At 39.2% G+C, this 25749-nt stretch overlaps 1 protein-coding gene across 1 annotated transcript; it reads right to left on the minus strand.

Annotated features, from left to right (window-relative positions):
* Positions 1 to 900: 900 nt before the first annotated feature.
* LOC148133578 (vomeronasal type-2 receptor 26-like) lies at positions 901 to 15007 on the minus strand. Its single transcript, XM_087952807.1, has 5 exons — positions 14712 to 15007; positions 14024 to 14315; positions 3688 to 3906; positions 3065 to 3194; positions 901 to 2108 (listed from the first exon to the last, which is right to left on the minus strand). The coding sequence occupies exons 1-5, from the start codon at positions 14939 to 14941 to the stop codon at positions 1201 to 1203; spliced, it is 1779 nt and encodes a 592-aa protein (XP_087808933.1). The 5' UTR covers positions 14942 to 15007; the 3' UTR covers positions 901 to 1200.
* Between the last annotated feature and the right edge of the window lie 10742 nt (positions 15008 to 25749).

A 25749-nucleotide genomic window follows, 5' to 3' on the forward strand; every position in this document is an offset into this window, starting at 1 on the left:
AAGAGAGTCTGAATGTCCACAAGGCTTGAGTGTAAAAACTTTTTTGCTTCCTGCAAAGAACTCCAGTTTCTCAGCTGGCTTTTATCTCTTAAGGTAGGGGCTATTACCTTCCAGCCTTACTCCCGAGTCTCCCATGCTGCTGCAGCTGCTCTGTCCTTCGAGCAGTCCTATGCACATGCACCATTGGCACAGGGTCCTCAGGGACCTCTGTATCACTGCTGCCAGCCTCCACAATCTCCGAAGGCAGCACTCCACTCCCTGATGGTCCTGGTCCCATCCTTGCATCACAGGCAGGCCCCTCATCTGAGCCCTCACTCTCCGAGACCTCAGCCATCTGCACCTGCTGCCGGCGAACCACAACAATTATGTCTAACTACATACACTCCAAGAAATTCCCCCTCCCATTTTCCCAGGCTGAAAATGTGGCAGCGTGGAAGTGTCTGGTCTCAATATGGCTTCCAAAGCTGACAATATGTTTGCATACATCATTTCCCCTTCCTTTCTTACATTATTTTTTTCTTTCTGAAATGGATAAATGGTGCATTTCTATGTCCTCTAAGGGGACCCAATTATCATAAAACATCATGTTTGCCGAGAAGCTCTGAGACATGTCATGGCATAAAGGACGGTTAAAACAATGTGCACAGTGATATTATTTTCTAATCCCAACCACAAGACTCCACCACATTGATGAGAATTGGGGAGGAAGTGGAGAATTCAATCTCTACCATAAAAGAAAGGAACAGAAGCAGGAAATTCCACAAAGTGTCAGAAGACTATGGAAACAAATATACACAGAAACATTGATATGGAACCTAAACTTTTAAAATACTAAAATAGTAAAATATCTAATGAAAAGGAATAAAGTTAGAAAATATTCATCTTGGAATAATAAATGTATTCACCAGGTTTTATTTCTATATAGGGCACCGAGCCTCAATGTGAACAACGGAAAGACATGGAATGAAAAGGGGTGCTGATTGTTGCTGATAGCAGGTTTATTTATTCATTTTCTTATTCGTACAGTTTTTATATCTTCCCACCTCAAACAAGTGACTCTTGTAACCAGTATAGCACTTGAACAATGGCTTGAATAAGCCATTATTCAATGGACATGTTCCTCTTTCTCTACCAGCATGTTTTAGAAATATCATACTAAACATACCTCAAAGAAAACATTAAATGTTCCTCATGCTTGCATCATTTAGATATTTTTGTCCTTATCATATTTTCCCTACAGTTAAGATGGGGCCTTAGTAAAATAATGTAGCATTTGGGGAAAAAGATACAAGCCAAGAGTCCAGCCCCAGAGGCCAAGATGGAAAAGATCTCCACGGCCACCATGGACTTCCCTTTGGTGCTCAGGTAGGTGGGGAGGAAGGTGATCCAAACACTGCAAAAGACCAGCATACTAAAAGTAATGAACTTGGCTTCATTAAAGCTGTTGGGTAATTTCCTAGCCAGAAAGGCCACCATGAAACTGATGAGGGCCAAGAAACCCAAGTAGGTGAGGATAGTATAAAACATTGAAGGTGAGCCTTCATTACATTCTAAGATGGCCTCTCCTACCAAAGAGTGAAAGTCCAAGTTGGGAAATGGTGGAGAGGTTGCCAGCCAGATGGTGCAAATAATTGCTTGGACCAGGGGACAGGCTAAAGCAATGGTGTTGGTCAATGGTTTTCTTAAGAATTTCCTTGCCCTGTTCCCTGGTTTGGTAGCCATGAAGGCCAGAACCACCATGACAGTTTTAGCTAATACAGAAGAAACTGCAAGGGAAAAGAGAATGGCAAAGGCAGATTGTTGGAAGAGACAGGTGACTTTCCTTGGTTGACCAATGAAGAGGAAGGAGCAGAGGAAGCAGAGCAAGAGGGAGCCCAAGAGGATGTAGGTGAGATCTTGGTTGTTGGCCTTGACGATCGGTGTGTCATGATGTTTAAGGAAAATTGCCAGAACTGCTATTGTGATCACTGAGAGGAAAACAGTAAGAAAAATTAAAATGTATCCCAGGGTGTCTTGATAGGCAAGGAAGTGGATCTTCTTGGCAATGCACTGGTCCTTCTCCTTGTTGGGATATTGGTCTTCTGGGCAGGAATCACAGGAAGCTGCATCTGAAATCAAGAATCTTTGTCTTAGGATTTCATGATATGGTGCCACGAGTGTCCCATTTCTACTGAAATAATGATGGAATAACCTACTTTGTACTTAAAGTGTATGCAGATAGGCAAAACCTTCCTCATTCATGGTGACTCTGAGGATCGGTTTGCCAAAGACAAGGACACATTCAGCTCCAAATGACCAGGTCAGTTTGCTGAGGAAAGAGAGACCCTCTCCTGTTGCTGGATGCTCCCATGATTACTGAAGCTTTAAGCATGAGTGAAATTTCCAGCTGTTTCCTCCCCTCCCCCCATTTTTACTGGGATGCCCAGAAGACTCATATATCTCTCTGCCAGGAATCCTGCTATTTTGTGTTTCTGTATATTATCTTTTGGTGTGTTGTGGGAAGATCACACAGTGAGAGAGCGAGAAAGACACACAGTTGGGTACTGAGTGTTATGAGAGGGAATGCTCTCTTTTCTGACCAAAAATGATTGGCATAGAAGTTGATTACAGAAGTGAGAATGGAAGAAATTTCTATATCTCTCCTCCCTCTCCCTCTCCTACTCAACCCTCTCTTCTCTATTTCTCTTGTCTCTCTCTTCCCTCTCCTTCTCCCCTCTCCCTCTGTCTGTCTCTCTGTGTCTCTATTTCTCTGTCTCTCTCATCCCTCTCCCCCGTCTCTATCTTACTCTCTCTCTATTTCTATCTCTCTCCTCCCTCTCCCTCTCCTTCTCTTCTCTCCCGCTGTATCTATCTGTCCCTCTGTGTCTCTATTACTATCTCTCTCCTTCCTCTTCCCATTCTCTCTCTCTCTCTCTTCTCTCTCTTCCTCTCTCACACCCTCCCCCCATGTCTCTGTCTCTCTGTCTCTTGCACTCTCTTTCTATCTCTCCCTCTCCCTCTCAAATTTTGATCTATTGAATGGCTCCCTTGATCCTGAAAGATCTACATTTGACATTTACTTTACCTGTCTGGTTAGAAATGGTCCCTTCTGGACAAGGTGAACATTGGTAGCAGCAAACCTGCACACCCTCTGGAACTCTCCTCCTCTCTCCTGCATGGCACCTCTTCTTGCCACACCTGGCAAAGGGCACCTTCTAGAAGAGAAAATAAATGTTTGAGATGGCCTAAGCATTCTTTCAACTTTCTATTTCCACCATCAGAATGTCTTTTTAAAAAATGGCTCATGAGGGTATACCAGAAACACATCCTGGGGGATTCAGCCAGTGGCACTCCTGAGCCTTCAATGGATGCTAGAGATTGGAACTTGGACATTGGCATGCAAAGAAAATCTGATGAAACTGAGCTACAATTTTTCTAAAATAAAAAATAATGAAGATCCAATTGAATAGGAATGGTCCATGGAAATCATTGCTGAGTACTCTAACTGCTTCCTGGAATTTTCCCAATCTCAACTCTTTGTGGACCTGCCACAAATCAGACTTCAATTGTGTTACATACAAACACGTTTTTTAGCAAATGGGTGCCATGTTTTTTTTATTTTTTATTCAATAGACCTTTTTCCAGTTAGAAAAATGTTCTGCATTCTCAGCAGAGCTTTCCCTAAATTTATATTTCTTTCCCGTTTACCTTTGTAGCCCAGATGATTGCATCAGAATTAATGGTGAAATCATGGCCTGGGGGAGCTCCAGGGTCTATATGCCCAACTTTCATGGGGACAAAAGATTGATTGGGGAGGAAAACCCAGTTGAGAAGATCATAACGAGCAGATCCCAGTCCATCTTCTGAGAAGGAGACTTCCTCTCCAGCACTGTTGTTGAACTGGACATTCCTCAAATAGGGAAGAAGCTGAAAGAAAGGAGACCTTCAGAGGTTGGAGCTCTTGGCCAAAAGCCACAAATGAGACAACTTGGCTTTTACCATTCTGTGATGGCTATAATGTTAGGAGATATGTGTAAGTTTTTAGCTAGAGGTTTCTTAGATTTGAATCTCATGAGTAACACCAAATGTTTGACTCCTTCCCCAACACTACAAACGTTTCTCTAGATACCACAAATGTTTCTCTGGCACTGGAATTTTGTGTCATGGTTTCTTCAATTCCATGTTACAAGAATGATACCTACTTACAAATCTTTTAATGCCACATCCCAAATTTCATTATATGGTTTTGCTCCTGTGATAATCGGCCATACAGGTAGAACAACCAATCAGTGGAACAGAAGTTGCCTTCAGAAGTTCTGGGTGCTTCATCCCTGGAGGCTTTCAAGAAGAGACTGGACTGCTACCTGTCAGAAATGGTATATGGTCTCCTGCTTGGGCAGGGTTAGGTTGGACTAGATGACCTACAAGGTCTGTTCCAACTCTATTGTTCTGTTAACAATGCTAAACCACAGAAACATAAACCAGGGTAAAATGGATTGAGTTAAAGTGTCTTTTTAGAGATTGGATTCAAGCTACATAGTCAGTGAAACTGAGGTGATTCTGCAAATATGCTCACTGCCCCTTTTAAAGCATCTCGTAAAAAGACACCCAAATTGTCATTTTGTTTTGGGCTGATACCTCCTCCCTGGAATGGCCACCCCTAGGCTCAGAAAACTTATAGGAAATCATTTCTTCTAGGGATCTTATGGAAAACTGGTTTGGTTTAGTTTTTTTCTTTCCACCAATATCACTTTCCAACCTCCCCCCCAAAAAACCCATTATAATTCATTCATATGAGGTTTTTTTTTTTTTAGTAATTGCTATTTCTAATTGCTGTTTCAATCTGTTTGAGATTCACTGATATGGTAGCATAAAGATTGTCAATGTTCTGACCAAAGAAGGGATGGCCAAGATGCTCCAATCTCTTAATGAAAAACTTTATTGAGTACATCATTTTGGCACTGATGAGGGCAAAACCAGATCTAACTAATTCCCATGCAAACCCACATAATTAAAGTATAGGATTCTCCTTCCCCCAATTTGTGCAAATCACAATGTCCAATTGAATGTCATTGCATTGTTATGAGAAAAAGTCTCTGGTTTTAGCAAACACCTGCCAAAGTGTCCTTGGCTCTCATGCCTGGGTTTCTTGATGTTTGGAGCCTACATTCCATCTCACCCTTCCCTCACCCTTGGGCAGTGGCAGGATTCATTGTTTTTTTACTACTGGTTCTGTGGACATGGCTTGGTGGGCATGGCATTGCTTGCTGGGTGTGGCTTGCTGGGCATGGGAGGGGAAGGATATTGCAAAATCTCCATTCCTACCCCACTCCAGGGGAAGGATACTGCAAAATCTCCATTCCCTCCCTACTCCAGGGGGAAGGTTACCACCAGTTCTCTGGACTACTCAAAATTTCCGCTACCAGTTCTCCAGAACTGGTCAGAACCTGCTGAATACCACCTCTGCCCCTGGGTTTGTTGGCAAGCTGAGAAGTGATAATGGTTGCAATAACAAAAGTGCGAGCTTGACAAAGATATTTAATCAGTAATTTAAAAAATATATACGAAGTTTCCTCTCTAAGTATTTGTGGACTAGATAACATATCACAGAGATTACCTGCCATGATTGGATTTTGGAGATCCTCTTTCCAAACCTCATACTTGTTGGTCTTACTCTGGATCCACATATTGCATGTAAAGTATGTGCCACAGCATACATGGCATTGTAGATACTGTAACTTTCACCGGTCATGCTTGTTTCAAACATGTAAGATGGCAGGTTCTGTAAATTCTCCTGTCCTGTACATAGTTCCCCACCTTTTGGAGGTATCTCTCCTGGTTTATGGACTTTGCAGCCAAAGAGCCTTTCCCACCACGGAGGGAGAAAGAAATACCCTTGTGGGTTCAAAGGGTCTAAAGAAAAGAGGAAATGGCTGAATTCTGAAACATCACCGACGTGGTCCCTAAAATGCAAAGCTCCATGGAAGTGCCTTCTAAATTGACCTACATCTTGAGATCCCATCACACTAAGTTCCCAATGGGAAGGGAAGATCCAGACTTTCTGAAGCAATGTGTTTCTGAAGTGTTCATAAACACATAAACTCTGAAGTACAGTTGTAAAACTGTAGGTGTCTCCAAACATAATAATCACTTCAACTTTAAGCCAGTTTTGGAGAAACAGAATCAATCTGGACACTACATTAACAGAATATTCAGATTTCAGCCTTTCAGTGAAGGCCAGGCAGATCTCCTTTTCCTTGAGCATTGGCTTCAGAGATGAGATGAAATGTTCTCCATTGTCATCTTCAGGGGCCATCAGCCCAACCCAGTTCCACTGGAAATACAGGAGCAGCTGCACTAAACCCACATACTGAGGCAATTCACTGGGATTAATCCGAAAGAAGGAAGGATAAACTCTTTTGTCACCCTGTGGGATCTCAAAGCCAACACCGAGCTGGATAACAGAAGATTTTTCTTTCAACATTTTAGAGTAATTTAGGAGTCCTCATTGTGTGATTGATTGCCCCACCAGTCAGGCTGACTCACTTTGTGTGGCAAGCTTAAATGTTTTCCCTTCTTGGGAAGAGCCACGAACTAACACATTTTGATGGTTGTGACAGGCCAGAAGCCAAAGGAAGAAACTATTTAACTCATATAAAGAGTAAACTGCACTAAATGGGTTATTACTTCTTCCAGAGGTGGTATTCAGCAGGTTCTGACCAGTTCTGGAGAACCGGTAGCAGAAATTTTGAGTAGTTCGGAGAACTGGCAAATTTCACCTCTGACTGGAGATTTTACAGTATCCTTCCCATGCCACACCCACCAAGCCACGCCCACAGAACCAGTAGTAAAAAAAATTGAATCCCACCACTGACTTCTTCTTTTAAGAAGAGTAAGTTAGAAAAGAATTCTTCTTGACAAATACAGCATTCAGAAATAATACTTTATCTATCTATTTGGGGTTATATAAAAAGAATGGAATAGAGTGGAATAGAATAGAATAGAATAGAATAGAATAGAATAGAATAGAATAGAATAGAATAGAATAGAATAGAATAGAATAACTTTATTGTCACTTTGAATGTACACTAATCGTCATGCATTAAAAATGAAATTTCATTGCATACAGCTCTTAAAAAGTCACCACCTTCAATTTTACACTAGATAAACATGACAAAATAAATAGATAAATAAATAAATGCAAAATTATGTATATATCAACATATATTATATGAAACAGAGAAACAAGATTACAAGAAATCACACAGTCTAGTTATATATGTTTATGGTGAGAAAAATGAATCTTATGAGTTTACCAGGGAACAAAGGTGTTACAGAATCTGGTAGTCCTGCTAGAAATACTTTGAAATCTTCTACATATTGGCAAAAATATCAGAAAATAAAATACAAGCTGTATAGTCAAGACCTTGTTGATGATCCAAACTCTGTCAAGGATCTTGGAGTACTCATTTCAAATGACCTAAGTGCTAGTGTCCACTGTAACCACATAGCCAAAAAGGCATTAAGAGTTGTTAACCTAATCTTACGTAGCTTTTGTCTGGTAATATTACACTACTAACTAGAGCATACAAAACATTTGCTAGACCAATACTCGAATACAGCTCATCAGTCTGGAACCCACATTAGGTATCTGATATTAAAAAATTATAAATTTTTTAGTTATTTTGGGGGGGTTATTGAGTTGGTTTTATTAACCAATTTATATTAATGGAGGTTTATATTTTTTTTTGGGTTTTTTTTCCTTTGTTTTGGTGGGGGGGGGGGGGGGGGGGTTTTTTTATTATTTATATCTCCCTCTGGAAATGGCCATAGATTTGGAAGCCAAGGGTGATGTTGGGGAGCAGAAGAAAATCCTAATTGACCTTGGAGATAGCAAACATCAATGAAAGGAACTGCTGGTAGTTACTGGGTTGGATCCTATAGTGAGAAAAACACAGGGAACATTACAGTTAAAGTTGTTTGCTTGTAGAGTTTGCTTCAGTGTTGTTTTTTTTTTTTTTGGGGGGGCAGCAACACCCAAATTTTTATTGTGTTTATTGAGGTTTTTTTAAGGATCTTTCTTGGCTGAACCTCAATGGCTAAGTGAGAAAACAGACAATCCTTTCCATCCATATCATGGGCTATTTTATACCCTCTATTATTCCTCCCATCTTCACTTTGCCCCAATGGTTGTAATACTTAATAATAATAATATAATAATAATATAACCATTTACACCTTTAAATCATAATTGTTACAACTCTCTTTAAATTTTACTACACCTTGAGCTTTTGTAAACTGGTCTGCAATGTTTTCTTCCGTCATGCAGTACTCTAGTTTAATTAGACCATTTTTCATAGATTCTCTAACATTTAAGTATCTTAAATCAGTATGCTTTGATCTAGTCTTTACAGCATTATTAGTAGATAACTGTATGGCTGCATGGTTGTCCTCATACACAATAATGGAATCTTTAACAGTTATACCCATGTCTAATAATAACTGTTTGTACAGAATTAAGTCAGTGCATAGTAATGACAGACATGAAAATTCTGCTTCCATAGTGGACAAGCTGATATGCTGTTGTCTGATTGACCTCCACCCTATTAGTGTCTTACCAAATAATACAGCCATCCCAGATGTTGATTTTCTAGTGTTTATGTCAGTTGCAAAACTTGCATCTGCATATGCACTAAGAATCAAATCACCTTTTGGCTCTAGATACAATGCATGGTGCATTGTTCCTTTAAGATATCTTAAAATTCTCTTTAATGCTTGCCAATGACATTGATGTGGATCATTATTAAATCATGCCAGCTGATTAACACTATAAGCAATATCTGGCCTTGACCAATTGCTTATATATGATAAGCTACCAATCAAAGATTGATAGATGGTCTTATCGAATTTGGGACTTTGAGCATCAGTTTGGCAAACTTCCTGACTCATTGGAGTCTTTGCCGGCTTACAAAGTTCCATTTTATACAATTTAATTAATTGGCAATTTTTATCTTCTTGAGATATTTTAAATCCATTTTTGGTTTTGTTAATTGTCAATCCTAGATACTTTTTAATTTCACCTAAATGCTTTAATTTTATCTTTTTGGCTAATAATGAAATAATCTCAGTAGCTTCATTATTGGTCTTAGTAATCAAAGCAATATCATCTGTAAATAATAACAATAATGACACCGTTCCATTATTTTCTCTTTTAAACATACATGGATCTGCTAAACCAGATTTAAACCCTATATTGTTTAATTCTTTCACAATATATTGGTTCCATTCATAGCCAGATTGTTTCAATCCATATAGACTCTTTTTGAGTTTCCAACAATCATTGCTATTTGCTTTATTATCATTTATACCAACTGGTTTTTTCAAATATATTGTATGCTGCAATGGTGCATGTAGATAGGCAGTTTCTATGTCTAAATGGTTAACTATATAATTCTTCTTAGCTGCCCACACTAAAGCTGCTCTTAAAGTTGTAGCCTTAAGATTTGGTGCAAATACCTCATCATAATCAAATCATAATCAAACTAAACCAAATGTGTAGCGTAGTCAGATAGGCAGACAGGTAAATGTGTGAGATAAGTTTGTATTTAAGTTAACACGCAGTAAAAAAACAGATACGCTTGTGCTATCAAAAATATAGTTTATTCCATTAGGAATTATAGCATAGTCAAAATAAACGGTCCATTAGTCATGTATCATTTCAGTTAGTCCAGTCGGGGATACTCAATTTGCAAAGTCCGTGTTGAATAGCCAATGTCAGTTCACTTACAATAAATCAGTCCGTATTATCTCTTCTCTCCGTTGAGAAATCAACACTCCTTTCTCTCCTCCGTTCCAGTAAGGAAAAACGCAGTCATCAATCCATTCAGTAATTAGGGATCATTAAGCCAGAGAGAGAGAGATGCAATTGACTTGCTTCTTTTATGGTGCTTTTTACAACCACACCCTTAATTACATTCTTGTAGTTAAAGTTACACACACTTTAACCAACAAACCATGATAACTTATTTATTATTTTTACCCAAACCAGTTAGGGTAAACAATGTTATCCCTAACAGATCTCATCTTCTGAAATAGTTTGAATTCAATTTACAGAATACACATTAAAGAACCCTTTTCCAACAGTGACCACAACATGATTGACTTTTGTCTCAATATACGTCCACACAAAAATCATCACATCAACGGAATCCCCAATTATAACTTCAAAAAAGGCAACTATGATCTTATATAACAACGATCTCTCATCCCTTGATTGGCAATTTTATTCTCTGGATGCAATGCTGTAGAAGACCATTACAACATATTTTTACTTGAAGTCAAAAGAGTCATCAAGCTATATGTACCATTAACAACTCCCCAAACCAGAAAAAACAAATTACCCAAAACAATAAGGAAGCTTCAATCCAAAAAGAAATCACTTTGGTGGAAAAACAAATCTGGTCATGTTGCCAACTTCAAAAGCCGATACAAAAATTTATGCCACCAAATAAAAACTGAATGCACCAATTATCACATTAAACAAGAAGAAAACCTTCTACGCACCAATTCCACCCGTACTTTCTACAGTTTTATAAACAACAAACTAAAAGACTCAAGGTCCATCCCACCCCTGAAAAGACCTAATGGTAAAGACTGCAACGACAACACTATTAAAGCCAACCTCTTTAACACATTCTTTGGCTCAGTATTTGTAAACAGCAATGGATCATGCCCAGTATTTCCTAGTTGAACCACAGACAACTACAATGATCTAATACAATTCGATTTTACAGAAGACATTGTTGAAAAAGCACTGCGCAATCTAAAACCATCTCTATCTATTGAACCAGATGGAATATGTGCCTACTTCTTAAAAAAGCTATCCACTGCTGTAGCCGAACCCCTAAGCATAATCTTTGAAAAATCTTTCAGGACCAGCTCCTTGCCAAAACTATGGTCACAAGCCATGGTCATCCCCATCTTCAAAATGGGAGACCCCAGCCTAGTTGAAAATTACAGACCAATCTCTTTATGCTGCGTCACCTGTAAAGTCATGGAATCAATTATTAACCAATCCATCATCCTCCACTTAGAAACAAACAACCTACTCTCTGATAAATAATTTGGTTTTAGGAAAAAACTATCATATAATCTGCAACTCTTACACTGCAAAAACATATGGACTACTGTTAGGAATATGAGTCGCCTAACAGCTATTTGGGTTAGAAATATATAAACCAGGATAAACATTCTAAAACTGTCTCTTTAAGAGCATGCTAAAAATTGCAATAGGGTGTGGTTTTTCAAACGGCCATAAGATGGAGCCAGAAAGCTGGTTTGTCTTGGTCTGAGTCTCAGAAGAGAGTGTGAGTGTATCTCTGTTTCCTTCTGTTGGAAAGTATTGCTGTTCCTCCATTTTTCCTAATTGACTGAAATTACTGGATTTGATGTAAGTCTGATACTGAACTGAAATAACTGGAATTTGTTATTGGATTATCCCCGGATTGAAAACTGACTGATTTACTTGTGAATGACTTTGGATTGCTTATTTTGGACTTTGCTTAAACCTTTCTGGAAGTAAAAACCTACATTTACTGTACAGTGTATCTGTGTACTGTGTGTGTATTATTCAAACACTTCTCTCAAATACGTCTCCCTGTATGCGCTCATTCTCCTAACGGGAAATTACCTCAACAACTACACAACTTGATCAGGGCAAAGCAATAGACGCAATCTACATAGACTTCTGTAAAGCCTTTGATTCAGTGGTACACGACAAACTACTCCTAAAACTAAAATCTTATGGTATCTCTGGACACCTGCATAACTGGATAGAAACATTCCTGTCAAACAGACAACAAATGGTCAAAATTGGGAGTGTCCTATCAAATTCTTTACCTGTCAACAGTGGTGTCCCCCAAGGCAGTGTTCTAGGACCAACTCTTTTCATACTCTACATAAATGATCTCTGCGATCAAATCAAGAGCAACTGCATTCTCTTCGCTGATGATGTAAAGCTATTCAACACCACAGACAATACTGCTACCCTTCAAAGAGACCTTGACTATGTATCAGAATGGTAAAACAAATGGCAACTTCAAATCTCAACAAATAAATGCTCTGTCCTACATATTGGCAAAAATATCAGAAAATAAAATACAAGCTGTATAGTCAAGACCTTGTTGATGATCCAAACTCTGTCAAGGATCTTGGAGTACTCATTTCAAATGACCTAAGTGCTAGTGTCCACTGTAACTACATAGCCAAAAAGGCATTAAGAGTTGTTAACCTAATCTTACGTAGCTTTTGTCTGGTAATATTACACTATTAACTAGAGCATAAAAAAAATTGCTAGACCAATACTCGAATACAGCTCATCAGTCTGGAACCCACATTAGGTATCTGATATTAACACAGTTGAGAAAGTCCAGAAATATTTCACAAGAAGAGTTCTCCACTCCTCTACTCGTTGCAGAATACTTTATGCCACCAGACTTGAAATTCTAGACCTAGAAAACCTAGAACTATGCCACCTCCAGTTCGATCTAAATATAGTATATAAAATCATACACTGCAATGTCCTTCCTGTCAATGAATACCTCAGCTTCAACCATAACAACACTAGAGCAAACAATAGATGCAAACTCAAGGTTAATCGCACCAAACTTGATTGCAGGAAATACGACTTCAGCAACAGAGTGGTCAATGTCTGCAATACTCTACCTGACTCTGTGGTTTTTTTCCCCAAACCCCAAAAACTTTAACCTTAGACTGTCTACTATTGACCTCACCCCTTTCCTAAGAGGTCTGTAGGGGGCATGCATAAGCGCACCAACGTGCCTACCGTCCCTGTCCTATTGTTTCTTTTATACTTTTTAAATTTTTTCTTATATGTATCCATGTATTCATAACTATGTTTTTACTTATACCTATTATCTTGTAAGCAAATGACAAATAAAAATACATAAATAAATTTTTTAAAGCAGGATTTATCCTGGAAGATCTTTGTGTCTAGAAATCCAGATGGAATACATTGAGAATGACTGTTCTTCTGATAATTTCAGGGAAAAGCCATTGTCCTATCCCCTTGGCAACAGCTTCTCTTCATGCAGCAGAATGGAAAACATGTTTGTGACTCTTCTTGTAATTTTCAGAGCAAATTGAGTCATGGGGAAAGTTGTGTAATTGACCTGCATGAAAGTGACTCCTGCCCACAAGGTGGATTTTGCCTTGTGCCTTCATCTGGTGAGATTACATGAGTGCTACTTGGGAATAGTGGCACAAGGCAAAAATGGAATTTGAGGAAGAATCTCAGGGTATTAACTGCAGTTTTTGGCAAGACTTGCAAATATCTGTTGCTGTAGTTGAAGTATAGGAATTGTCCTCCGGGTGTCTCTTTTGGTCTGTTGGGGTGCTGCTCCCCAAATTGCCAGGTCTGAAACTCTTTTCTTGAAGATTCACTGATAGGACCAGTTGGGATCATAGCTACTGTATTGCACCAGCATTCCTAAGAAGTCCTTAAAGAGGGCATGCATAAGCGCACCAGAATGCCTACCATTCCTGCTTTACTGTTCCCATTTACCTTTAATTATTTCCTTTGTTCTTATTTATGTTCACACTTATACTATTTATCTTGTACATGTTTGACAAACAAACAAACAAACAAACAAACAAATCTTCTTGCTGCATGGCAACCTCTGTATCTGAGCCTCTGTTGGGCATTTCACAGTTGCTTCCTGTAATCTTCTCCACTGTCCTCACCACTCTCTGTAGGGACTTTTCTATCTGAGGTGCTGCTGCCACCAAACCAAACAGGGATGCAGTTTGTTAAAATGCTCTCAATTGTGCCTCTGTAAAAAGTGGTCAGGACAGGAGGAGAAAGAGGTGCTGTCCTCATCCAATGAAGGAAATGCAGATGCTGGTTTGCACGCTTCACAAAAGATAACATATGAAGTAAATATACTGTAAATATTCCTGACGCATAAATTATAAAAATGAATTAAACTATTACATAGATTCTCAGCATCTAGTAGAGACCTCTCACCTGTGGGACCTTGAAGATGCTGAAGATGGAGGCCATCTGTCTTGAAGATTTGGGGTTGTTACCTCCAATGACAGAGAGCAGAGGGTCCTGCCTGTCACATTTATAACCTGGAGCCTCTTTGCCTCGTGTGGAGAGCAGGGAGAGGCTGGTTAAAGAGACCCTCTCCTCAATCCGATGATTGTCATAGATATATAATCCAAGTGTGATATTGGGAAGCAGAACCTGATTATTGTTGGCCTCTCTGACTGCAAATACCAAGGCCAGGGACTGTTGGTAGTTCCTTGGTATGATGCTATAGTGAGAAAAACATTAAGGAAAATTACAAGAAAGCTTTTGCATGCTGGTGGAGTTGTCCTTGAATTTTATTTTATTTTTGCCTTTCTTTGCACAGCAGCTTCCAAGTTTGGTTACAGTGGCTGTAATCCTTCTCAATTACCACGTGATGAAAGGAGGGGTGATGAGATGGTCTGTGATATATGGACTGTGATATATGAATTCTCCTTTCTCACAAAGCCATCCCAAGTTTAATCAAGGGCTGTAAAAGCATTGCAAAGCTGTATAAAAGTCTAAGTGCTATTGCTATTGCAAACATCAGTAGAAGACATATTCCTGAGAGGAAATCTCTGAATCCCACACAAAGCAAACAAAATATTCTACATACTGTATTTCTCCTTCACGTGAAACTTACTAAACTTTGAAGTTGCGCCATGGGCCCTTTTGAAAGTCTGGGATGTTGGAGTCAGCAATGGTGGCCAGGAGAAAATTCCCGCCAATAATGAAATCACCAGGGCTATAGTATTCCTCCTGATAATGGAAATAATGCCTCAACAGATCTATGGTTTCCATCTTCTTTGCAGACATTGGAGCCAGGAGCCAGAATTGCAACAGCAGGAGAGGGAGACCAGTCATTCTTATCATCTTAAATCAGAAATCAAAGTTTTGTACAGAAGCTGAATTGCAGGTAGGACTTCAGATTTCAGCAGAGCTTTAGCATCCACCTGGATGCATCAGGACAAATTTAGATCAATCATATTTCTTCTTACCTGTGTTGAGAGAAAACAAAGGCCAGCTGAGTCTCACAAATCCCAAGGGTTTCCTCTTGGCAAGACAAAGTAAGGTGACATGTCCTGCCCTCACCTGGAGAACTCAGAACCTATTTTTTTTAAAGCGCTTTTTATTGTGGAAGAGTTTCTGGTAAAACCCACAAGGGTTACATTAAGAATTACTGTTCTTCTGATAATTGCAAGGAAAAAAAAAAGTCCTTCCCACTTCACTTTTGTTCACATACCAGAAGGAGAAAAATAAACCTGTGCCTCTTCTTTTTAATTAATGGAGAAGATGCCCTTGAGAGCGAAGTGAAGTTGGATATTTAACCTACATGAAACTGAGCCCTTGCAAAGATGGAGTTTGGCCTGTCCCATAGTTTTTGGGAAAATATGGCTGCCTCTGCAGCATGGTGACACACGAGAATGTGAGCCATCGTACTGATTTTTTGAAGGAATGACTGGTTTACTTATTGACTGATTTACTTACATTGTAGGAGCTGAAGTTAGAAACTAACTTTTCCCATAGACTTGAAAAGTAGGCAGGGAGATCTGTAAAGATGTTAGGCTAATTTAAACTCTACAGCAGGGGTGTGAAACTCATGTTGTCATCACGTGACATATCATGAGTTTTCCCCCCTTCACTAAACCAAGAGCAGGCATGGCCAGCACCACACATAGAGCCACAGTGGCGTAGTGGTTAGAGGGCAGTAGTGCAGGCTATTTCTGCTAATCACCAGCAATTTGGCAGATTGAATCTAACCAGGCTCAAGGTTGACTCAGCTTTCCATCCTTCCGAAGTTGGTAAAATGAGGACCCAGATTGTTGGGGGCAATGTGCTGACTCTGTAAACCACTTAGAGAGGGCTGTAAAAGCACTATGTGTCAATTCAAAAATATTTCTCTGGTCTTTTAGAGTTGCCAGCAGAATGGGAGTGGGGGAAGTAATGCATACCTTAAATATTTTCATAGATAATTGCTAGGCAGCCGAAGCTTCTGGTGTGCAAGATTATTACTGGGGAACATGATTGATGACTCTGGGCTATGGATGTGTCTCATTGGAGAATATACATCCAGGGGGTGGGGGGAAGACCAGGGTCAAGGGTGAGATGAATGATGTGTCTCAGAGTCGGCTGCATCCAGGTGGCACGGGCATGTTCACTCCTAATAAATGATTAGACTCCGAGGCCAGCAATTCCTCAAAGTTCCATTTTATTAGAGATGTCATATTGGCACACCTGGGAAAACCCGGGTTTTCCCCACCCAAAAGAAAGTCAAAGATCCATCCCCTGCACCCACAAGTCCATCAGATGGTCCAATCAATCCACTGTCCCAACTGGAGATGGCTGCAGTCACGCCTACCCAGGTCCAGGCTGAACGTCCTTGACTCCCAGAGAAAAGAATGTTGTTTATGGCTATATATCTCCACTGGCTCCTCACAAACCCCCCTCCCAGAGCAGTAAATGTGGCATCCCTGAAGATCCAAAGAAAAAGATGGCCTCCAGAGCTGACAGCTTAATGCATCCAGCCCCATTCAAATCATGAGTCTCTAGCTGCATCTCTCAGAGTTTAAAAAACCACTTGGCCTTGTGAGGAGAGCATGGAGAGGCTGTTAAAGGAAATAAATATCTCCCTCTGGAAATGGCCATAGATTTGGAAGCCAAGGGTGATGTTGGGGAGCAGAAGAAAATCCTAATTGACCTTGGAGATAGCAAACATCAATGAAAGGAACTGCTGGTAGTTACTGGGTTGGATCCTATAGTGAGAAAAACACAGGGAACATTACAGTTAAAGTTGTTTGCTTGTAGAGTTTGCTTCAGTGTTTGTTTGTTTTTTTTTGGGGGGGCAGCAACACCCAAATTTTATTGTGTTTATTGAGTTTTTTTTAAAGGATCTTTCTTGGCTGAACCTCAATGGCTAAGTGAGAAAACAGACAATCCTTTCCATCCATATCATGGGCTATTTTATACCCTCTATTATTCCTCCCATCTTCACTTTGCTCCAATGGTTGTAATACTTCCCAAACACTCCTCTTTCACACTAATAATTTAGGGTCTCTCTTGAAGCAACTTTTTCAGGAGTGGTAAACATTGCTGAGCACAGGACTATAGTGGGAGTCACCTCACAGATGTACTGAAGGCCATTATTCATGAGCAATGCTAATTCCAAATTTGAGAGGGATTAAATGTAACTCCTGAACCTAGGAGTTACTGTCCAGATAAATATTAAAATTCAAATTCTTCACTATGCCAATACAGCTTCTAATGTACTTTTCATGTTTGTTATTTATCAACTCCAGGAGGAAGAGATTGAGAATTCCAGCCTATTTTAGGAGCTTGCTACTTTATTGAGAGAAGCACAAGATGTCTTCTACACTAGGATAGTGCAGAATACTAGAAGAAGTATTTCTGAAAGAAATCCTAGAATTTAGAGCAAAGAGACCATTTATCTGTATGTCTGTCTTCCTGCTGAAACTTAGTCATTACTTAAAAGAAGATTCGATGTATTAAAGTGTGGGATAGGAGAATCCAAACTGCCTCCCAAGGGCAAAATCCCACCAATAATGAGATCACCAGGCTTATAGTAGCTTTTATCTAAGTCCATATAATCCCTGAGCACACACATGGTTTGCAGCCTCTTTACTGTAGTTGGAATCAGGAGCCAGAAAACAGCAACATCAACAGTAGCATGACTCCTGCTCAATCATTCTTATCACCTTCCCTCCTAGAACAGAAATCAAGGTTTATGCAGAAACTGATTTGAAAGTTGAACCTGAAATCTCACTGGAACTTTAGCAGATCAGACACCACCTGTGCCACCTAGATGGCACCAGGACAAATTTACAGCAACGATGCTTCCTCTTACCTGTGTTTCTGCTGCGACCATAGAGGCATGTGAGTCTCTTCAAACCCAGGAGTGAGCTCTTTGCAAGACAAGCTAAGGTGACACATTTTACCCCACCCCAAGATGGTGAACTCAGATGTATACTTACTTTCATTATCTCAAAAAAAAAAATCAATTTCTTTAAAATAATTAATTTTTATCAAATGATCAATTGATTTATTGTTTTTTGCTTAGTATGATTGAATGTTTAGTGCATTTAGTGTAATTACTGAATATCTGATTAGTAAAATCAGTGATTTAGTGAATTTAATTGACCAGTGTGTTTAGTATTTACTGTAATAAATTAGGCTGTTTGTTGCTTAGCAAAATTTGATTAGAGTGATTTGAATAACCAATTGATTGATTGATTGACTTTTAGTAATAAGGAAACTTACTTTTGATTTGTTCTCTAACATATCAATTAACATTTATTAATTACTAACATTCATTAAGTAAATGTCTACCAATCACATTAACTAGCTATTGTAATTGATTACTGTACTATTGCCAGGCAAAAACTCCAAAACAAAACAAAAGAAAAATATCTTTACCAATGACCTCCAGACTCCTGCACATGTTTCAAATGTCTTGAAACCATCAATGAAAGCGAAATTTACATCAAATGCCACCTATGCAATAATCAGCCCACCCTGCCTGCTTAAACACAAACAAAACCTAGCTGATATGGTTAAAAATTCAGATACATTCTTTTTTCTATGTCCATCGTGTTCTCCTAAGCTAAACAAACTGAGTACCCTACATGACAGAGTTGAAAGCATAGAATCACTCATTCACTCAATAGAAGAATGCTTAGCAACACGTTTTGAAACAACTATACAAGCAAGCCTAATTTCTCTTAAAAAAAATACAGCACAGATAAGTGAGTACCTATCAGCTCAAAATCAAATCCCACAACAACCACAACCACTACCTCAACTACAATCACAACTACAACCAAAAATAACCACCAAACCAAAGCCACAAACAATTGCTATCCCTTCAAATAATTCCACAAATAATATCTTCTTACTTATCAGAGACACCATGGAACGTGAACAGAAATGTCCAAATGCCATCATATTTGGTCTCGAAGACACCAATGAATCAGATGACATCACCAAAGTTTGTGATATCATAAGCAACTCTAATACAACAAACATCTCTCCTGAAGATATCATTGAAATAACCAGAGATGGCCACGGGTACAAATACAATGACGGCACTGTGGCCCCAAGATTTTGTAGAGTTGTATGCAAAAATGAGTCCAGCAAACACATATTCTTTCATACAATAAATGCCATTGCAAAAACCAATCCCAACCACAAAAAACTTCGCTCAAGACCAGACTTATCCATACTGCAAAGAATCCATTCCCGTGAACTCCGCGCAGAACTCAAAAACCATCTAGACAATGGAGAAAAGGACCTATACATTGATTACAGACCTGATTGCATCAAAAGAAAGTCACACAACCCACAACTCCGCATCCAACCCCACCCCATCCAATCCAACATCACTCAAAACTAGGCATACATGCCCCTAACTACCTCTATTCCAACCACAACTGGCCTTAAATGCAAGCTACTCAATGATGAAGCCTTGTAAATAAAATACCTGAATTTCTCCTCTTACTAAATACAGCTAAATTTGACATTATATTTGTCTGTGAAACATGGCTCAACGCATCTCTCCCTGACTCCATTACCACAGTAAGAGACTATCATGTTTACCGATCAGATTGTGAAATCCGTAGAGGAGGTGGTGTTGCTATCTTCCATAAAAAGTCCCTACATCTAAAAAACATCCAAGTTACCCAGGAGCTTGCTCTTCCTGAGACCATCATCTGTGAACTGTCCTTAAATATCACATTTCGGTTCTTACTATGTTACAGAGCCCCTGATTATGACATCGAACAAGCAAACAAGCTAAATACACTACTAACATGGGCAGCATCCTGCCCACACGCTTTTTTCTTTCTTGGTGACTTCAATCTACCTCATATTAACTGGACCCTAAACAAATGTACAATTGAACCCACACATGCAACCTTCTACAATGCAGTAACAAATCTGGGACTAGAACAACTAGTTACTAACAACACTAGATTTAACAACTGCTTCGATCTCATCTTCTGAAATAGTTTGAATTCAATTTACGGAATACACATTAAAGAACCCTTTTCCAACAGTGACCACAACATGATTGACTTTTGTCTCAATATACGTCCACACAAAAATCATCACAACACCGGAATCCCCGATTATAACTTCAAAAAAGGCAACTATGTTCTTATATAACAACAATCTCTCATCCCTTGATTGGCCATTTTATTCTCTGGATGCAATGCTGTAGAAGACCATTACAACATATTTTTACTTGAAGTCAAAAGAGTCATCAAACTATATGTACCATTAACAACTCCCCAAACCTGCAGTTTTTGGCAAGACTTGCAAATATCTGTTGCTGTAGTTGAAGTATAGGAATTGTCCTCCGGGTGTCTCTTTTGGTCTTTTGGGGTGCTGCTCCCCAAATTGCCAGGTCTGATACTCTTCTTGAAGATTCACTCATAGGACCAGTTGGGATCATAGCTACTGTATTGCACCAGCATTCCTAAGAGGTCCTTAAAGAGGGCATGCATAAGCGCACCAGAATGCCTACCATTCCTGTTTTACTGTTCCCATTTACCTTTAATTACTTCCTTTGTTCTTATTTATGTTCACACTTATACTATTTATCTTGTACATGTTTGACAAATAAATAAATAAATAAATAAACAAATAAATCTTCTTGCTGCATGGCAACCTCTTTATCTGAGCCTCTGGAGGGCATTTCACAGTTGACTGTGAGGCTCTCTAGACTTATGGTCTTGAGAAATGTCAATTTGCCATCCCCGGGACAGGCCTTAGAGGCATCTCAACATGGCCTCCATCCTTCTTGGCTCAACTCAAAACAGACCACTTCCAACCTGATCAGAGGAAGAGCTGTCAATGTCCCCCTTGTCTTGGCCAGATCATGGCCTGGTGACTTTGAGATTCTTTTATGCTGCCCCTCAATGCAGGGAGGCTGAATCTGTTTGAGCAGTCATTTGGGGTATTCCCCGTTAGGAGAATGAGTGCACTCAGGGAAACATAGTGAGAGTGGTGTTGAATAACACACAAACCACCACACAGATACACTGAATACTAAAATGTAGGTTTTACTGCCAGTAAACAGTTAAACAAAGTCCAACAAACAGTCCAAGTCATACACGGTTAGAGCAAGTAGTATTCAATACAACAAGTCCAGGAATAATCCAATATTCGAAGTCCAGTATCATAAATTCAGTTCAGTAAATGTAGTTTGCTAACAGTTGCAAAAACTCACAGTAATCCAGACAGAAGTATGATTAGGAAAAACCCCGCACCAGCCAAATACAAAGAGAAGAAGGAAGTAAGAATCAGGTTTCTGGCTCCATCTTATGGCCGTTGGAGAAATTACAGCCTATCACAGTTACATCATTTTCTTAAAGAGACAATACCGAATTACTACCTTGGTTTATATATATTTCCAACCCAACTGTTAGGTGGCTATCATTCCTAACACAGTCCACTCTTAGTGACCAATGAGGTTCCAAAGGGAAGTGGAGATAATACCCCAGGCTCTGCTGCATGGTCCTTCTGAGGACTCAGCCACTTCCTGGAAAGGAAAGCTACTGAGGTCTTGGATGGGATCACTTGCATGCAACTTCTTTTGGTCCATGGTTTCCAACATGCCCCAGGATTCAATTGAGGGAACTGAAAAGGATCGAGAGACATCCAGAGTTCTGCTGAAGGAACCTGAGGGATGAATCTGACTTATCATTCCTAACATTCTCCCCTTTGGGTAGGACAGTATATAAAGCCTTACAGTTTAAGTCCATAGTCATCACAGCAATTCTTATGTTTTATAGTACCTTGGGCTTTTGTAAAATGATCTGCAATGTTATTCTCTGACATACAGTACTCCAGTGAAATCATTTTACTTTGAACACATTGTCTCACATTTTGATATCTTAAATTGGTGTGTTTAGAACTTGTCTTTACAGCGGGATTGAAAGCCAACTGAATAGGTTCCTTTACATTAATTCCCATATCTATCAGTAGTTGTTTATAACAAACTAAATCCGTACATAATAAAGACAAACATGAGAATTCAGCCTCCATTGTTGATAAGCTTAGATGTTTTTGTCAAATAGACAGCCATCCAATTAACACCTTTCCTAATAATACCACAGTACCTGACATTGATTTACGTGTAGGTACGTCTGTAGCAAAACTTACATCAGCATATGCAGTTAAAGTTAGTTCATCCTTAGGCTCTAAATATAATGCATAATGCATTGTTTGTTTAAGATATCTCAATACATGCTTAGAAGCTTGCCAGTGCCTTTCAGTAGGTTCAGTATTAAACCTGGCTAATTGGTTAACACTATATGCTATATCTGGCCTTGACCAATTACCAAGATAAGATAAACTACCAATTAAAGATTGATAAATATTTTTATCAAATACAGGATTTTGCACATCACTGTGGCTAAACTCTTGGCTCATTGGTGTTTTAGCCGGTTTACAAAGTTCCATTTTAAATTTCTTCAGTAACTGGTTAATTATATCTGTCTGTGAGATTTTGTATCCTCCCCTAGTTTTATCAATTTTTAAACCAAGATACTGTTTAATTTCACCTAAATGTTTTATTTTAAATTTCTTTTCTAACAGTGAAATAATCTCAGAAGCTTCTTGCTCAGTCTTGGTGATTAATGCTATGTCATCAGTAAACAATAGCAACAATGAACTTACACCATCATTTTCCTTTTTAAATAAACATGGATCAGCCATGCCAGCTACAAAACCTATCTTTCTTAATTCCTTCACTATGCATTGGTTCCATTCATAGCCTGATTGCTTCAAGCCATAAAGACCCTTTTTAATCTCCAACAATCAGTTTTGTTATCAGTCTCTATTCCCAAAGCCTTCTTTAAATATATAGTATGTTGAAACGGTGCATGTAGATATGCCGTTTCCACATCTAAAGGGTTTATTGTGTATTTATTCTTAGCTTCCCACACTAATGCTGCTCGTAATGTGGTAGCTTTCAGACTAGGTGCAAACACCTCATCATAGTCATTTGCTGACTGATCAAACCTTGTGCTACTAACCTGGCTTTATGTGTAACAGTCCCATCCACACCTGTCTTAATTTTATAAGTCCACTTACACCCTATGGCATGCTTACCTGGGGGTAACCTGACATTTTCATATACCTCCAAACTTTGTGAGGATTTCAGTTCCTTATCCATTGCTTCCTGCCAAGCAGCCTGATCCTTAGCAGGATACAGTTTCAGTTCACTATAGTTACATGGAACTGTATTTACTTGGCATACAATACTAGCCTGATATCTATCTGGTAGTCTTGTTACTCGAGTTGAATGTCTAGGCAACTCAGGGCTTACTGGTGGACTCTCCTGTTCCATCTGCTCCTGTTCTTCTACCTCCTCCTGTGCCTGTGCTTCCTCTTCAATGGCTATTGATGGTTTAACTTGTTAAGCCTGGATTCCCCAACGAGTGTTAAGGAAAACAAACTAAACAGAACGTGCAGCGAAGTCAGATAGGAAGACAGGAAAATGTGTGAGATAAGTTTTCCAGTTAACATGCAGTAAAAATACAGATACGCTTGTGCTATCAAAAGTATAGTTTATTCCATTTAAGAATTATAGCATAGTCAAATAAACGGTCCATTAGTCATATATCAATTTCAGTCAAGTCTTGTCGGGGATACTCTATTTGCAAAGTCCGTGTTGAATAGCCAATGTCAGTGCACTTACAATAAATCAGTCCAATCTTTATTTTCTCTCCGTTGAGAAAATATCAACACTCCTTCTTCGGCAAGAACGCAGTCATCAATCCATCCAGTAATTAGGGATCAGTAAGTCAGAGAGAGAGAGCTGGAATTGCCTCGCTTCTTATATAGTGCTTTTACAACCACACCCTCAATTACATTCTTGCAGTTAAAGTTACACACACTTTAACTAACAAACCATGATACCATATTTATTATTTTTACCCAAACCAGTTAGGGTAAACAATGTTATCCAAGCAGCCAAGCAGCCTGATCCTTAGCAGGATACAGTTTCAGTTCACTATAGTTACATGGAACTGTATTTACTTGGCATACAATACTAGCCTGATATCTATCTGGTGGTCTTGTTACTCGAGTTGAATGTCTAGGCAACTCAGGGCTTACTGGTGGACTCTCCTGTTCCATCTGCTCCTGTTCTTCTACCTCCTCCTGTGCCTGTGCTTCCTCTTCAATGGCTATTGATGGTTTAACTATCTCATCATTAGGGACTACTTGGGTGTCAATAACTACATCATTGTTAGATTTCTATTCTAGTTTATGCCACCAAACATGTTCAAGAAATTTAGCACTAGGGCTACAGTAAATATTAGCTGTGCCTTTATCCCAAAATCTAAACAATCTATGGTTGGCCTCATAACCTATGAAAAATAATTTCCTAGCTCTATGTTGCCCTTTCAGTCTTACTTGTGAGGGAATATGCACCCATGCTGGAGCTCCAAATGTGTGTAGATAACTTAAATTTGGTTTTCTGCTATGCCAAAGAGTGAATGGCAATTCAAAAGTTGTTGTATTCACCACATTGTTTAAAACATGGTTGCTACACATGATGGCTTCACCCCACAGTGTTTCAGGCAAACCTGAATCAGATAACATAGTGCGAGCAATGGCTTGTAATGTTTGCCCCCTGCGCTCTATAAACGAGTTATGTTGTTGCCTGTAAGGTGCAGAATGTTTATACTCGATACCAGCCACTTTTAATATCGTTTGGAATCTATTGTTAATAAACTCAGTCCTGTTATCTGTAACTACAGTAATTACCTTATGTTTCATTTTTCTTTCTGCAAACCTTAGCCAATTAAAGAAATGTTGGAATGTTTCTGTTTTGTTTTTCATGAGATAACAGAAACCGTATCGTGAATAATGATCCATTATACTCAAAATATAACAGGCACCTCCCAAACTGGGTTGCTTAGGACCAATTATGTCAGCAAAAACAACCTCTAAAGGTTCTTTAGTTCAATCTGTTTGCTGGAGTAACCTTGCTTTTCTCCTGACCACAGGCATTACAATTTAAGTACTTGCTACAGTGTTTCAACCTTATTCCCTCTGACAATTCAACAGTTTGTTTCAGCATTTTGAAATTAATGTGCCCTAGACATCTATGTAGCAAATGTATACATTCGTCATGTGGCTTAACATTGTTATAAACTGAGTTAGCCGCTTGCAACTGGTCATCATGTATAATATATAAATCATTTTCTAAAGTAGCAGTAACCCTTTTACCTTCTTTCTCTATTATACAGTTATCTCCCCAAAGGTTACTACATAAGCAATTTTAACTAAAGCCCTTACTGATAAGAAATTAAATATTAGTTCAGGTACATGTAACATAGATAAATGCTCATTTACACGTGAAGAATATACAGTACCTTTACTAGATGCTTTCATCTTCCATCCATTTGCCAGTGATACACATTGCTTGCTCGTGGACATCACAACAAAACTCTCTCTATTTCATCCAGAGCTCTGCTGAAGGAACCTGAGGGATGAATCAGACTTAAAAGGAGCTAGAGCAGGGCTGTCAGACTCCATTTCATTGAGGGCCTGATTAGGACTGTTGTTGCCCTCAGACGAATTGGGGGCGGGGTCATGGCTGTGTGTTTGTGGGTGTCTGGGTGGGTGTAGCCAGGGTGGCCATGGACAGTTTG

This window comes from Notechis scutatus, chromosome 1 (assembly GCF_049901735.1).
Source record: "Notechis scutatus isolate UNSWTSFEM ecotype Mainland chromosome 1, rNotScu1.2, whole genome shotgun sequence".
Taxonomy (NCBI): Eukaryota; Metazoa; Chordata; class Lepidosauria; order Squamata; family Elapidae; genus Notechis; species Notechis scutatus.

Excerpts from the sequence above, each read along its gene's own strand:
- LOC148133578 (XM_087952807.1), bottom strand. The coding sequence starts at position 14,941 with ATGATAAGAATGACTGGTCTCCCTCTCCTGCTGTTGCAATTCTGGCTC. Across the intron at positions 3,907-14,023 it reads GCATCTTCAAGGTCCCACAG|CTTCTTCCCTATTTGAGGAA; the intron begins GTGAGAGGTCTC and ends CCTTTCTTTCAG. Across the intron at positions 3,195-3,687 it reads CAATCATCTGGGCTACAAAG|AAGGTGCCCTTTGCCAGGTG; the intron begins GTAAACGGGAAA and ends TTTCTCTTCTAG.